A 16,617-nucleotide genomic window follows, 5' to 3' on the forward strand; every position below is an offset into this window, starting at 1 on the left:
GTAGCTTGTAGGGAGCTTGCAGGGTTAATTTTAGCTTTAGTGTAGAGATCAGCCTCCCACCTGACACATCCCACCCCCTGATCCCTTCCAAACAGCTCTCTTCCCTCCCCCACCCCACAATTGTCCCCGCCATCTTAAGTACTGGCAGAAAGTCTGCCAGTACTAAAACAAAAGGCTTTTTTTTTTTTTTTTTTTTTTTTTTTAAATCTGTTTAGCTTTGATGGACCCCCCTTAGCCCCAACCTCTCTGATCCCCCCCAAACAGCTCTATAACGCTCGCCCACTACCTATTTGCTGCCATCTTGGGTACTGGCAGCTGTCATTACATTTTTCTGTAGTGTAGCTGCCCCACCTCAATACCCGCCTCCCTCTCCCCCTCCGAGTCCCAGATTCCTTTGATCATTAATTCCACCCGCCCTCCATCTCCCTCTCTCCCACTCTGCACTCATTGATGGCAGTGGTTGTTGCGCAATCGCGCGCACACCTGCGCGTGCACACGCTCCCTGCAGGCACCCGGCACGCTCCCGGCACCCGGCGTGCACATTGCACATTCAGGAACCGGATGCCAGGTAGCGATGGGCCGCCCACCCGCCTCCCTGCTGCTGCTCCCACCCACCAACGATCGAGCCCATCGCTACCGGTGCAGAGAGGGCCACAGAGTGGCTCTCTCTGCATCGGTCTTGGGGAAAAAAGGTATTGCAGTGATGCCTCAATATCGATTCATCACGGCAATACCTTTAAAGCGGCTGGAAGCGATCAGGATCGCTTCCAGCCGCTTTAAACCCTAATGTCGTACAGGGTACGTCTCTGGTCTTTAAAGACCAGTTTGTGTGTGACGTACCCTGTACGACATGCGTCGTTAAGGGGTTAAAGTGATGATAAACTCTCCCTTTATATAAAAACAGATCTGTAGCGTTAGTGATATTTTAGATGGAGTTTAAGTCATCAGTTGTAATGAAGATGCGCAATAACTTACCTTTTAATATAGATATGAAATTAAAATGCTCCGCTGCCCACTTCAAAAGTCAAATTTTCTGTGAGCTAACGGTTTGAATTGTTGTCCAATCAGAGCTCTCCCCATATGTAACTTTTGTTGTAGCTAGAGTGCTGATTGGAGAACAATTGAAAACGTTAGCGCACAGAAAATTTTAATTTTGAGCTGGTTGGCGGGCGCAAGGTATTTGAACTTCATATCTATAATAAAAGTAAGTTTTATAGCGCATCTTCATTACAACTGATGAATTAAACTCCATTTAAAATATCACTAACATTCCGCATTTGAGTTTATAAAGGGGAGACTTTACCATCACTTTAAGCAACGGACTAGCAGGAAATGCATGTCACATTCTTAAATACAAGAAGAGACAGATGCGCCACATGGCCCAATATTGTTTGATCCAAAACTAATAAATGAATATATAAGGAATAGACTCACATTTGAGAATGCACCTCAATCAGTGCTGTAGAGACAGTCTGGGATCTATTACAGTCACCCAGCAGACCAAACTCCCGCAAAAGTGTAGTATCTGTATTCAAAACAATAAGAGAGACACAGGTGCCCACATGGCCTAGTAAAGCAGGAACAGTGGTGATACAGAGCCAATAGTAAGAGAGGTACTCACAATAGTTGTAGCATCTCCCTTGATGCTATAGGAGCAGGATGGGGTCAATTCAGTCACCCACCAGACTTGATAAGAGGCACTCGGGACAGTGTGGATCCAGAAGTCAGCCAAAAAACAGAATGAACCCAAAGCAAAATCCCTTAGCGCAAGGGACAACTCACAGAAAAGATAGTAGCAAGTGTTCCAAGATAAAAGTTTTATTAAAAAGTTTAAAAACACAGGTGACGCGTTTCTCAGCTCAAGGCTGTTTCATCAGGCTTCATACCATAGGTATGCATTCTCAAATGTGAGTCTATTCCTTATATATTCATTTATTCGTTTTGGATCAAACAATATTGGGCCATGTGGCGCATCTGTCTCTTCTTGTATTTGTAGATTGCTGCTTTTGGATCCCAGCCTGGATCTCCACAGTTTTCTGCCTCATCCCTTTATCAGAGACTTTATCATAACATATTTTCTCTTATAGTGTATTATATTGGTAATGGATCTTTATTGACATTTGCACTATTAATTTCATTATTCTCTGCAAGGGCACATTTGTCATACTCCACATATATTATATCTTGGTTAGACCTATAATATTATTATTGTACAACCAATACACTCATTATCAATTATTGGACTCTCTATATCACTATATTAGGGCGCCCCCTCACTTTTTGATTTTTTTAATGTCACATTCTTAGGTTGTGATGCTCATTGGCTGATAGAAAAATGTAGGTTTATTGAGCAACAGATCATCTTTAAAAAAATAAAATAGAATACGTTGTACATCGTTTCATGATTAGCAAAAATAAACTAAATGTATTCTCTATTAGAACTAACAGGTCACAGTGATGAAAATCTAGACACAGGATCACAAGGAGAACTTGTACAGGATATTCAGCCATCAGATGTCTCTGCAAGTGAGTGATATATTGTAAAAGCTTCACACTTTAAAAAACTCTGATTCTTATATTATTACACGCTATAAAAATGATGAGCCTCAGTACAGACAGGTTGCAATGATAAAATCTATTTGGTTCATAAACATACCTTGTCTTCTCTTCTCTCTCACCCTCTGCTTTATGTGAAAAGTACATACACATGCCCTCTATTCTCTCTCATCCTCTGCTTTATGTGAATAGTACATACACATGCCCTCTATTCTCTCTCACCCTCTGTTTTATGTGAATAGTACATACACATGCCCTCTATTCTCTCTCACCCTCTGCTTTATGTGAATAGTACACACACATGCCCTCTATTCTCTCTCACCCTCTGCTTTATGTGAATAGTACACACACATGCCCTCTATTCTCTCTCACCCTCTGCTTTATGTGAATAGTACACACACATGCCCTCTATTCTCTCTCACCCTCTGCTTCATGTGAATAGTACATACACATGCCCTCTATTCTCTCTCACCCTCTGCTTTATGTGAGTAGCACACACACATGCCCTCTATTCTCTCTCACCTTCTGCTTTATGTGAATAGTACACACACATGCCCTCTATTCTCTCTCACCCTCTGCTTTATGTGAATAGTACACACACATGCCCTCTATTCTCTCTCACCCTCTGCTTCATGTGAATAGTACATACACATGCCCTCTATTCTCTCTCACCCTCTGCTTTATGTGAGTAGCACACACACATGCCCTCTATTCTCTCTCACCTTCTGCTTTATGTGAATAGTACACACACATGCTCTTTATTCTCTCTCACCCTCTGTTTTATGTGAATAGTACATACACATGCCCTCTCTTCTCTCTCCCCCTCTGCTTTATGTGAATAGTACATACACATGCCCTCTATTCTCTCTCACCCTCTAATTTATGTGAATAGTACATACACATGCCCTCTATTCTCTCTCACCCTCTGCTTTATGTGAATAGTACACACACATGCCCTCTATTCTCTCTGCTTTATGTGAATAGTACACACACATGCACTCTCACCCTCTAGTTCATCAAATTGTATTCTGAGAAATCTGATTCATTGTGAATTCAGTCATATTGGGGTTTAATAAATATATGAATTCATATAGGAATACATTAGCTACTGGTACTTTGCAATATAATTATCCTTTTGAATTTACAGATTATTATATGTGCATTTTAAGTTCTGAAATATGTTTTAGGGTGTGTATATTTCATACTCGTGTTATGTCAATTTCAATATTCTCTGTATTAAGTGTATGGAAATTATAGTACCCATTACTATGTTACGGCTAGATTACGAGTTTTACGTTATAAGCGGCTCAGTACTAACTTGCAAGTTATTTCCACCGCTCACCTCCCTATAGCGCTGCTATTACAGGTTAAACCCGGCGTTAGCAGGCAATATGGGAGCGTTGAGCAAAATTGAGCTCCATACCGCACCCAAATACCAGCGCTGCTTTTGAGATGGTTTTACGTGCTCGTGCACGATTTCCCCATAGACATTAATGGGGAGAGCCGGCTAAAAAAAAAGCCTAACATCTGCAATAAAGGAGCATAAAGCTCCGTAACGCTTCCCCATTGATTCCTATGGGGAAAGAAAATTTATGTTTACACCTAACACCTTAACATAAACCCTGAGTCTAAACGCCCCTAATCTGCCGTCCCCAATCAGCCAATAGGATTGAAGTTCAATCCTATTGGCTGATTACATCAGCCAATAGGATTTTTTCACCTTTAATTCCGATTGGCTGATAGAATTCTGTCAGCCAATCGGAATTCAAGGGACGCCATCTTGGATGACGTCCCTTAAAGGAACCTTCATTCTTCATTAGCCGTGGAAAGAAGAGGATGATCCGTGCCGGATGTCTTGAAGATGGAGCCGCTCCTCGCCGGATGGATGAAGACTTCTGCCGGCTTGGATGAAGACTTCTGCCGGCTTCGCTGAGGACTTCTGCCGCTTCGTTGAGGATGGATGTCCGGTCTTCAAAAACTGTAAGTGGATCTTCGGGGGTTGGTGTTAGGTTTTTTTTAAGTGTTTATTGGGTGGGTTTTATTTTTTTATTAGGGTTTGGGCAGAAAAAGAACTAAATGCCCTTTCTTCTGTTAAGTGTGATCAGTCCACGGGTCATCATTACTTGTGGGATATTAACTGCTCCCCTACAGGAAGTGCAAGAGGATTCACCCAGCAGAGTTGCTATATAGCTCCTCCCCTCTACGTCACCCCCAGTCATTCTCTTGCACCCAACGACTAGATAGGATGTGTGAGAGGACTATGGTGATATATTTAGTTTTTATATCTTCAATCAAAAGTTTGTTATTTTATAATAGCACCGGAGTGTGTTATTCCTTCTCTGGTAGAATTTGAAGAAGAATCTACCTGAGTTTTTCTATGATTTTAGCCGGAGTAGTTAAGATCATATTGCTGTTTCTCGGCCATCTGAGGAGAGGTAAACTTCAGATCAGGGGACAGCAGGCAGATTAATCTGCAAAGAGGTATGTAGCAGTTTATTATTTTCTGACATGGAATTGATGAGAAAATCCTGCCATACCGTTATAATGTAAACTCAGCCTTGAATGCAGTAGATGTAGCTGATATCAGGCTGTCATGTATGTATATTTTACACTTCAGTTTTCTGGGAAATGGTACTTCTCTGGCTTTTAAACTGTATACATAGACTTAACCTATTTTGCAGGGACTTGCAATAGGTTTTAAATGACAATTAATTATTGAGGTAAAATGTTTTTTTGCTGGCATGTAAAAACGTTTTTTTCTCTGAGGTACTGGGTGAAAAAATGTTTTGGGCACTTTTTTTCCACTTGGCAATAGTCTTGATTTAAATTAGAGCAGTTCACTGATCCCTCTCACTGTTATGTGTGTGGGGGAGGGGCCATTTTTGGCGCTTTTACTATGCATCAGAAAAACTCAGTCAGAGGTTCATTTTCTTCCTGCATGTTCCGGTTCATCTCTACAGAGTTCAGGGATCTCAAGAGTCTTTTTTGAGGGAAGTAATCATTACAGCAGAGCTGTGCTGATTGTATTGACTGTGATATAAAAAACGTTTATTTGTGTATTTTTTTCTGCTGCCTGGGTTAGTTATCATTTGCTGAGGGGAACAATCCTTTGCTAAAACTGTATATTCTGACAAAGATTGATGCTATAACTTAATTATTTTATCTGTTATAATATTTTTCTGTGCTTCTTAAAGGCACAGTTCGTTTTCATATTATTTGTAAATTACTTTGAAAAGTATTTCCAAGTTGCTGTTTATTTGCTAGTGTGTTAAACATGTCTGATTCAGAGGAATATCTCTGTGCTATATGTGTTAATGCCAAAGTGGAGCCCAATAGAAATTTATGTACTAAATGTATTGATGCTACTTTAAAAAATAGTCAATCTGTACAAATTGAACATATTTCACCAAACAACGAGGGGAGAGTTATGCCGACTAATTCGCCTCACGTGTCAGTACCTGCATCTCCCGCTCAGGAGGTGCGTGATATTGTAGCGCCGAGTGCATCTGGGCGGCCATTACAAATCACATTACAAGATATGGCTACTGTTATGACTGAAGTTTTGGCTAAACTACCAGAACTAAGAGGTAAACGTGATCACTCTGGGATGAGAACAGAGTGCGCTGATAATGCAAGGGCCATGTCTGATACTGCGTCACAGTTTGCAGAACATGAAGACGGAGAGCTTCATTCTGTGGGTGACGGTTCTGATCCAAATAAACTGGACTCAGACATTTCAAATTTTAAATTTAAGCTTGAGAACCTCCGTGTGTTACTATAGGGGAGGTATTAGCGGCTCTGAATGATTGTAACACAGTTGCAATCCCAGAAAAAATGTGTAGGTTGGATAAATATTTTGCGGTACCGACGAGTACTGACGTTTTTCCTATACCTAAGAGACTTACTGACATTGTTACTAAGGAGTGGGATAGACCCGGTGTGCCTTTCTCACCCCTCCTATATTCAGAAAAATGTTTCCAATAGACGCCGCCACACGGGACTTATGGCAAATGGTCCCTAAGGTGGAGGGAGCAGTTTCTACTTTAGCTAAGCGTACCACTATCCCAGTGGAGGATAGCTGTGCTTTTTCAGATCCAATGGATAAAAAATTAGAGGGTTACCTTAAGAAAATGTTTGTTCAACAAGGGTTTATATTGCAACCTCTTGCATGTATTGCGCCTGTCACGGCTGCAGCAGCATTTTGGTTTGAGTCTCTGGAAGAGACACTTCAATCATCCACACTAGATGACATCACACACAAACTTAAATTCCTTAAGTTAGCTAATTCATTTATTTCAGATGCCGTAGTACATTTAACTAAACTTGCGGCTAAAAATTCAGGATTCGCCATTCAGGCACGCAGAGCTCTGTGGCTAAAATCCTGGTCAGCTGATGTTACGTCTAAATCTAAATTGCTTAATATTCCTTTCAAAGGGCAGACCTTATTCGGGCCCGGCTTGAAAGAGATTATTGATGACATTACAGGAGGTAAAGGTCATGCCCTGCCTCAGGACAAGGCCAAAGCCAAGGCTAGACAGTCCAATTTTCGTTCCTTTCGTAATTTCAAAGCAGGAGCAGCATCAACTTCCTCTGCACCAAAACAGGAAGGAGCTGTTGCTCGCTACAGACAAGGCTGGAAACCTAACCAGTCCTGGAACAGGGGCAAACAGGCCAGAAAACCTGCTGCTGCCCCTAAGACAGCATGAATTGAGGGCCCCCGATCCGGGACCGGATCTAGTGGGGGGCAGACTTTCCCTCTTCGCCCAGGCTTGGGCAAGAGATGTTCAGGATCCCTGGGCGTTAGAGATCATATCTCAGGGATACCTTCTGGACTTCAAATCCTCTCCCCCAAGAGGGAGATTTCATCTGTCAAGGTTGTCAACAAACCTAACAAAGAAGGAAGCGTTTCTACGCTGCGTACAAGATCTTTTATTAATGGGAGTGATCCATCCAGTTCCGCGGTTGGAACAAGGACAAGGGTTTTACTCAAATCTGTTTGTAGTTCCCAAAAAAGAGGGAACCTTCAGGCCAATCTTGGATTTAAAGATCCTAAACAAATTCCTAAGAGTTCCATCGTTCAAGATGGAAACTATTCGAACAATTTTGCCCATGATCCAAGAGGGTCAGTACTTGACCACAGTGGATTTAAAGGATGCTTACCTTCACATACCGATTCACAGAAGTCATTACCGGTATCTAAGGTTTGCCTTTTTAGACAGGCATTACCAGTTTGTAGCTCTTCCATTCGGACTGGCTACGGCTCCAAGAATCTTCACAAAGGTTCTGGGCACTCTTCTGGCGGTACTAAGACCGCGAGGAATTTCAGTAGCTCCGTACTTAGACGACATACTGATACAAACTTCAAGCTTTCAAACTGCCAAATCTCATACAGAGATAGTACTGGCATTTCTAAGGTCGCATGGATGGAAAGTGAACGAAGAGAAAAGTTCTCTCTTTCCACTCACAAGAGTTCCCTTCCTGGGGACTCTGATAGATTCTGTAGAAATGAAGATTTACCTGACAGAGGACAGGTTAACAAAACTTCAAAATGCATGCCGTGTCCTTCATTCCATTCAAGAGACCAGAAATTCTCTTCTATGGTGGCTTTATCGGCCACATCTGTCCAGGGGAATGCCATTCAGCAGGCCAGACTGGTCAATTGTAACAACAGACGCCAGCCTACTAGGTTGGGGTGCTGTCTGGAATTCTCTGAAGGCTCAGGGACTATGGAATCAGGAGGAGAGTCTTCTTCCAATAAACATTCTGGAATTGAGAGCAGTCCTCAATGCTCTTCTGGCTTGGCCCCAGTTAGCAACTCGGGGGTTCATCAGGTTCCAGTCGGACAACATCACGACTGTAGCTTATATCAACCATCAGGGAGGGACAAGAAGCTCCCTAGCAATGATGGAAGTATCGAAGATAATTCGCTGGGCAGAGTCTCACTCTTGCCACCTGTCTGCAATCCACATCCCGGGAGTGGAGAACTGGGAGGCGGATTTCTTAAGTCGTCAGACTTTTCATCCGGGGGAGTGGGAACTTCATCCAGAGGTCTTTGCCCAAATACTTCGACGTTGGGGCAAACCAGAGATAGATCTCATGGCGTCTCGACAGAACGCCAAGCTTCCGCGCTACGGGTCCAGATCCAGGGATCCGGGAGCGGTCCTGATAGATGCCTTGACAGCACCATGGACCTTCAGGATGGCTCATGTGTTTCCACCTTTCCCGATGCTTCCTCGATTGATTGCCAGAATCAAACAGGAGAAAGCATCAGTGATTCTAATAGCGCCTGCATGGCCACGCAGGACTTGGTATACAGATCTGGTGGACATGTCATTCTGTCCACCTTGGTCGTTACCTCTGAAACAGGACCTTCTGATTCAGGGTCCTTTCAAACATCAAAATCTAACTTCTCTGAAGCTGACTGCTTGGAAATTGAACGCTTGATCTTATCAAAGCGTGGTTTTTCTGAGTCAGTTATTGATACCTTAATACAGGCTAGGAAGCCTGTCACCAGAAAGATTTACCATAAAATATGGCGTAAATACCTATATTGGTGCGAATCCAAAGGTTACTCTTGGAGTAAGGTTAGGATTCCTAGGATATTGTCTTTTCTACAAGAAGGTTTAGAAAAGGGGTTATCCGCTAGTTCCTTAAAGGGACAGATCTCAGCTCTGTCCATTCTGTTACACAAGCGTCTGTCAGAAGTTCCAGACGTTCAGGCTTTTTGTCAGGCTTTGGCCAGGATTAAACCTGTGTTTAAAGCTGTGGCTCCACCATGGAGTTTAAACCTTGTTCTTAACGTTTTACAGGGTGTTCCGTTTGAACCCCTTCATTCCATTGATATAAAGTTGTTATCTTGGAAAGTTCTATTTTTAATGGCTATTTCCTCGGCTCGAAGAGTCTCTGAGTTATCAGCCTTACATTGTGATTCTCCTTATTTGATTTTTCACTCGGATAAGGTAGTTCTGCGTACTAAGCCTGGGTTCTTACCTAAGGTAGTCACTAACAGGAATATCAATCAGGAGATTGTTGTTCCATCCTTGTGCCCAAATCCTTCTTCGAGGAAGGAACGTCTTTTGCACAATCTGGATGTAGTTCGTGCCCTTAAATTTTATTTACAGGCAACTAAAGATTTTCGACAAACGTCTTCCCTGTTTGTCGTTTACTCTGGTCAGAGGAGAGGTCAAAAAGCTTCTGCTACCTCTCTCTCTTTTTGGCTTCGTAGCATAATTCGTTTAGCTTATGAGACTGCTGGACAGCAGCCTCCTGAAAGAATTACAGCTCATTCCACTAGAGCTGTGGCTTCCACTTGGGCCTTTAAGAATGAGGCCTCTGTTGAACAGATTTGCAAGGCTGCAACTTGGTCTTCGCTTCATACTTTTTCCAAATTTTACAAATTTGACACTTTTGCTTCCTCGGAGGCTATTTTTGGGAGAAAGGTTCTTCAGGCAGTGGTTCCTTCTGTATAAAGAGCCTGCCTATCCCTCCCGTCATCCGTGTACTTTTGCTTTGGTATTGGTATCCCACAAGTAATGATGACCCGTGGACTGATCACACTTAACAGGAGAAAACATAATTTATGCTTACCTGATAAATTCCTTTCTTCTGTAGTGTGATCAGTCCACGGCCCGCCCTGTTTTTTAAGGCAGGTAAATATTTTTTAAATTATACTCCAGTCACCACTACACCCTTGGCTTCTCCTTTCTCGTTGGTCCTTGGTCGAATGACTGGAGGTGACGTAGAGGGGAGGAGCTATATAGCAACTCTGCTGGGTGAATCCTCTTGCACTTCCTGTAGGGGAGCAGTTAATATCCCACAAGTAATGATGACACGTGGACTGATCACACTACAGAAGAAAGGAATTTATCAGGTAAGCATAAATTATGTTTTTAAGAGCAATGCCCATCCAAATGCCCTTTCTTTCATGTAATTAGCAAGAGTCCATGAGCTAGTGATGTATGGGATATACAATCCTACCAGGAGGGGCAACGTTTCCCAAACCTCAAAATGCCTATAAATATACCCCTCACCACACCCACAATTCAGTTTTACAAACTTTGCCTCCTATGGAGGTGGTGAAGTAAGTTTGTGCTAAGATTTCTATGTTGATATGCGCTTCTCAGCATTTTGAAGCCCAGTTCCTCTCAGAGTACAGTGAATGTCAGAGGGATGTGAAGGGAGTATCACCTATTGAATGCAATGGTTTTCCTCACGGGAGATCTATTTCATAGGTTCTCTATTATAGGTCGTAGAGATTCATCTCCTACCTCCCTTTTCAGATCGACGATATACTCTCATATTCCATTACCTCTACTGATAACCGTTTCAGTACTGGTTTGGCTATCTGCTATATGTGGATGGGTGTCTTTCGGTAAGTATGTTTTTATTACTTAGACAACCTCAGCTATGGTTTGGCACTTTATGCATTAATATAAAGTTCTAAATATATGTATTGTACTTATATTTACCATGAGTCAGGTTTATGTATTTCCTTTTGCAGACTGTCAGTTTCATATTTGGGGAAAAACATATTTAGGAAATATTTTTCTTACCTGGGGTTTAGTCTTTTTTCAAATCGACTGTTTTTTTCTTTCAAATTTCACGGGCAAAATTAGGCCTGCGAGGGCGCAAAATGATAGTTTATTGCGTCATTCTTGGCGCGAGAATTTTTTTGGCGCAAAGGTACGTCCGATGACGCAAATTCGTAATTTCTGGCGTCTTAGCTGACGCTTTGTTCCTTGCACAAGGTTGCGTCGTTAATGACGCGAGTGTGTCATTTCCGGATGTTGTTAGCGCCAAAGAAATTTCAGTTACGTTGTGCGTCATACTTGGCGCCAAATAATTTCATTATTTAAAGCCCCATTCCTATATGCCTCTTGCCTTTTTTTCCTATGTCAGAGGGCTATGCTGTTTGCATTTTTTTCCCATTCCTGAAACTGCCATATAAGAAAATTGATCATTTTGCTTTATATGTTGTTTTCTCTTGCAAGGTGTATCCAGTCCACGGATTCATCCTTTACTTGTGGGATATTCTTATTCCCTACAGGAAGTAGCAAAGAGAGCACACAGCAAAGCTGTCCATATAGCTCCCCCCCTAGCTCCACCCCCCAGTCATTCTCTTTGCTGGCTCTAAGCACTAGGGTCTCTCTCGGGAGTGTAAAGTGAATGTGGTGTTAGATTTGTAGTTTTATTATCTTCAATCAAAAGTTTGTTATTTTAAATGGTACCGGTTTGTACTATTTACTCTCTAGCAGAAAAGTGATGAAGATTTCTGCTGACAGGAAAATGATTTTAGCATGTTGTAACTAAAATCCACTGCTGTTCCCACACAGGACTGAGGAGTACCAGAAAACTTCAGTTGGGGGGAACAGTTTGCAGGGTGATCTGCAGTAAGGTATGTTCAGTCATTTATTTCTAGACAAGACTGAGATAATGCTAGAAGACTGACAATATCCCCATGAGGGGAGGGTAAGCTGTGTTCACAGACTTAGTAAGGAATTGAATGCTTACATAATAGGGCTAATATACTGGTTGACACTTATTCAGGGCAATTGATTGTTTGGCTAAGGAAAAATCGTTTTGCAAGACACTTTGAAATCCCTTTTGGGTTTTTTCTGGGGTTATTACCACATGGCTGTTTTTTATTCACTTAGGAGTGATTTACTAGGCCTCACAGCTCCGGAGTAGAGTGGGAGGGGCCTAATTTCGTGCCTCAGATGCACACTTAGAATTGCAGAGAAGTTCATGCTGCTTCACATGGAGGGTCCTGCTGATGTTTGAGGGCCTAAAAGAAGCTATATTCCCCCAAATCTGATCCCTAAGGGAAGGTAGGGCTACAGCAAGGCTGTGGCAAGGTGCTGTAGTGATTTAACCAGGTGTTGGCTTTAGGCTGCTCCGGTTTGGGCATTAAGGGGTTAATCGTTTTGAAACTTGGGGTGCAATCTTATTAAGGCTTTAGCTACATACTGTGAAAATTTCAGAAAGATTGCTGCTATTTTCCCCGTTTTGTAAAATTGTGTGCTCTTTTTATCTCTTAAAAGCACAGTAACGTTTTTTTCAAATTGTGTTTTTTATTTGATTAAAGTGATTCCAAGCCTGTTTGTGTACTCTACTAGTCTGTTAAACATGTCTGACACTAAGGAAAATCCTTGTTCAATGTGTTTAGAAGCCATGGTGGAACCCCCTCTCAGAATGTGTCCCACTTGTACTGATATGTCTATACACTTTAAAGATCATATTGTTGCACTTAAGAATGTGGCCCAAGATGATTCTCAGACTGAAGGTAACGAGGGTAGCCCGTCTGCCTCTCCCCAAGTGTCACAACCAGTTACGCCCGCGCAAGCGACGCCTAGTACCTCTAGTGCGTCTAACCCTTTTACATTACAAGACTTAGCGGCAGTCATGGATAATTCTCTTTCAGCCTTCTTATCTAAACTGCCCGTGTTACCTGCAAAGCGTGATAGCTGCGTTTTAAGAACAGATTATGAGCATTCAGACACTTTGGTAGCCGTATCCGTTATACCCTCACAACGCTCTGAAGTGGGAGTGAGGGATTTGATGTCTGAGGGAGAAGTCTCTGATTCAGGAAGGGTTCCTCCCCAGACAGATTAAGATACATTGGCTTTTAAATGTTAACTAGAACACCTCCGTGTTTTACTTAGGGAGGTATTAGCCACTCTGGATGACTGTGACCCTTTGGTGATCCCAGAGAAATTGTGTAAAATGGACAAGTACCTAGAGGTCCCTGTTTACACGGATGCGTTTCCGGTCCCTAAGAGGATTGCGGATATCGTTAATAGGGAGTGGGATAGGCCAGGTGTCCCTTTTGTCCCCCCTCCTGTTTTTAAGAAAATGTTCCCCATATCTGACCCCATGCGGGACTCGTGGCAGACGGTCCCTAAGGTGGAGGGGGCTGTTTCTACACTAGCTAAACGCACAACCATACCAATTGAAGACAGTTGTGCTTTTAAAGACCCTATGGATAAAAAATTAGAGGGTTTACTTAAGAACATTTTTGTTCAACAAGGTTTTCTTCTCCAACCTATTGCCTGCATTATTCCTGTAACTACTGCAGCTGCTTTTTGGTTTGAGGCGCTGGAAGACTCGCTCCAGACGGAGACCTCACATGAGGAAATTATGGATAGAATTTAGGCTCTAAAGCTAGCTAATTCTTTTATCACTGACGCCGCCTTCCAAATAGCTAAGTTAGTGGCGAAAAATTCAGGTTTCGCCATTTTGGCGCGCAGGGCGCTATGGCTAAAGTCTTGGTTGGCCGATGTGTCGTCTAAATCCAAGCTTTTGAAAATTCCTTTCAAAGGGAAGACCCTATTCGGGCCTGAATTGAAAGAGATTATTTCAGATATCACCGGGGGAAAAGGCCATGCTCTCCCTCAGGACAAAGCCTTTAAAACAAAGAACAAAGCTAATTTTCGTTCCTTTCGCAATTTCAGGAAAGGCCCCAGTTCATCCTCTCCGGCTGCAAAGCAAGAGGGTAACGCTTCACAGCCCAAGGCAAACTGGAAACCTTACCAGGGCTGGAATAAGGGTAAACAGGCCAAAAGGCCTGCAGCTGCCACCAAGACAGCATGAAGGGGTAGCCCCCGATCCGGGACCGGATCTAGTAGGGGGCAGACTCTCTCTCTTCGCTCAGGCCTGGGCAAGAGATGTACACGATCCTTGGGCATAAGAGATTGTAGCCCAGGGATACTTTCTAGAATTCAAGGACTCTCCTCCAAGGGGAAGGTTCCACATTTCTCGTCTGTCTACAGATCAGACAAAGAAAGAGGCGTTTTTACGCTGTGTAGAAGATCTACATACAATGGGAGTGATCCACCCAGTTCCAATTGCAGAACAAGGACTGGGGTTTTACTCAAACCTGTTGGTGGTTCCCAAAAAAGAAGGAACTTTCAGACCAATCCTGGATCTCAAAATTCTAAACAAATTCCTCAGAGTCCCATCATTCAAGATGGAGACCATTCGGACAATCTTACCAATGATCCAGGAGGGTCAATATATGACTACCGTGGATCTAAAGGATGCGTATCTGCACATTCCTATCCACAAAGATCATCACCAGTTTCTCAGGTTCGCCTTTCAGGACAAGCATTTTCAGTTTGTGGCTCTTCCTTTCGGGTTGGCCACTGCTCCCAGAATTTTCACAAAGGTGCTAGGGTCCCTCCTGGCGGTTCTAAGACCGCGGGGCATAGCAGTGGCGCCTTACCTAGACGACATCTTAATTCAGGCGTCAACTTTCCAAAGAACCAAGTCTCACACAGAGATTGTATTGGCCTTTCTGAGGTCTCACGGGTGGAAGGTGAACATCAAAAAGAGTTCTCTCTCCCCCCTCACAAGAGTTCCATTCCTAGGAACCCTGATAGACTCGGTAGAAATGAAAATATTTCTGACGGAGGTCAGAAAGCTAAAACTCTTAACTACTTCCCGAGCTCTTTATTCCATTCCTCGGCCATCTGTGGCTCAGTGCATGGAGACAATCGGACTAATGGTTGCGGCAATGGACATAGTCCCTTTTGCTCGGATACACCTCAGACCACTGCAACTATGCATGCTCAAACAGTGGAATGGGGATTATGCAGATTTGTCTCCTCAAATTCAGTTGGACCAGGAGACCAGAGATTCTCTTCTCTGGTGGTTGAATCTGGCGGATTGAACTTGAATCTGATTGGCTGATTTAATCAGCCAATCAGATTTTTCTACCTTAATTCCGATTGGCTGATAGAATCCTATCAGCCAATCGGAATTTGGCAGACGCCATCTTGGATGACGTCATTTAAAGGAACCTCATTCGTCGGGAAGTCGTCGTGCCGGAAGGATGCTCCGCGGCGGAGGAGCGAAGTAAGAAGATTGAAGATGCCGATTTGCTTGAAGACGTCGCCGATGGAAGAAGACTCTCTGGCGCTTGCTTCAAGACATCGCCCGGATGGATGAAGACTTCACTGCCGCTTGCTGGAACACATCGCCTGGATCGGTTCGGCCCGGCTAGGTGAATACAAGGTAGGGAGATCTTCAAGGGGGTAGTGTTAGGTTTATTTAAGGGGGGTTTGGGTTAGATTAGGGGTATGTGGGTGGTGGGTTGTAATGTTGGGGGGTGGTATTGTGTTTTTTTTTGCAGGCAAAAGAGCAGTTTTCTTTGGGGCATGCCCCCACAAAAGGCCCTTTTAAGGGCTGGTAAGGTAAAAGAGCTTTGAACTTGTTTTAATTTAGAATAGGGTAGGGAATTTTTTTATTTTGGGGGGTTTTATTATTTTATTAGGGGGATTAGAATAGGTGTAATTAGCTTAAAAATCTTGTAATCTTTTTTTTATTTTTTGTAATTTAGTGGGTTTTTTTTTGTAATTTAGTTTAGTTTATTTAATTGTATTTTTAGATAGATATTTGTAGTTTATTTAATTTATTGATAGTGTAGGTGTATTTGTAACTTAGGTTAGGATTTATTTTACAGGTAATTGGGTAATTATTTTAACTAGGTAGCTATTAAATAGTTAATAACTATTTAATAGCTATTATACCTAGTTAAAATAATTAACAATTTACCTGTAAAATAAATATAAACCCTAACATAGCTATAATGTAATTATTAATTATATTGTAGCTATCTTAGGGTTTATTTTATAGGTAAGTATTTAGATTTAAATAGGAATATTTTAGTTTATAATATGAATTCGATTTATTTAATAAGAATTTAGTTAGGGGTGTTAGGGTTAGATAGAGTTAATATAGTTTATATAAATACTATAGTAACTATATTAACTATATTAACCCTAATATAATTAGGGTTAATATAGTTAATATATATAATGTAATAACTATATTAACTATAATATACTTAGGGTTAATATAGATAATATAGCTGGCGGCGGGGTAGGTAGATTAAATTAGGGGTTAATAATTTTAATATAGATGGCGGCGGTGTAAGGGGTTCACATTAGGGGATAGATCAGTTAGATGGTGGCGGTTTTAGGGGCTCACAGTAGGGGGTTAGTTTATGTAGATGGCGACGGTTTAGGGGTTAAATACTTTATTATGGATTGCGGCGGGGGATCG

General features: G+C 42.2%; 1 protein-coding gene across 1 annotated transcript in view; it reads left to right on the top strand.

The window, feature by feature from the left end:
• LOC128657955 (gastrula zinc finger protein XlCGF66.1-like) overlaps positions 1-16,617 on the top strand; it is a 69,700-nt gene that overhangs the window by 13,390 nt on the left and 39,693 nt on the right. The window contains exon 5 of the mRNA XM_053712381.1: positions 2,440-2,526. Coding sequence (XP_053568356.1) covers positions 2,440-2,526 — 87 coding nt within the window. The remainder of the gene's footprint in view (positions 1-2,439; positions 2,527-16,617) is intronic.

The sequence above is a fragment of the Bombina bombina genome, chromosome 4 (assembly GCF_027579735.1).
Source record: "Bombina bombina isolate aBomBom1 chromosome 4, aBomBom1.pri, whole genome shotgun sequence".
Taxonomy (NCBI): domain Eukaryota; kingdom Metazoa; phylum Chordata; class Amphibia; order Anura; family Bombinatoridae; genus Bombina; species Bombina bombina.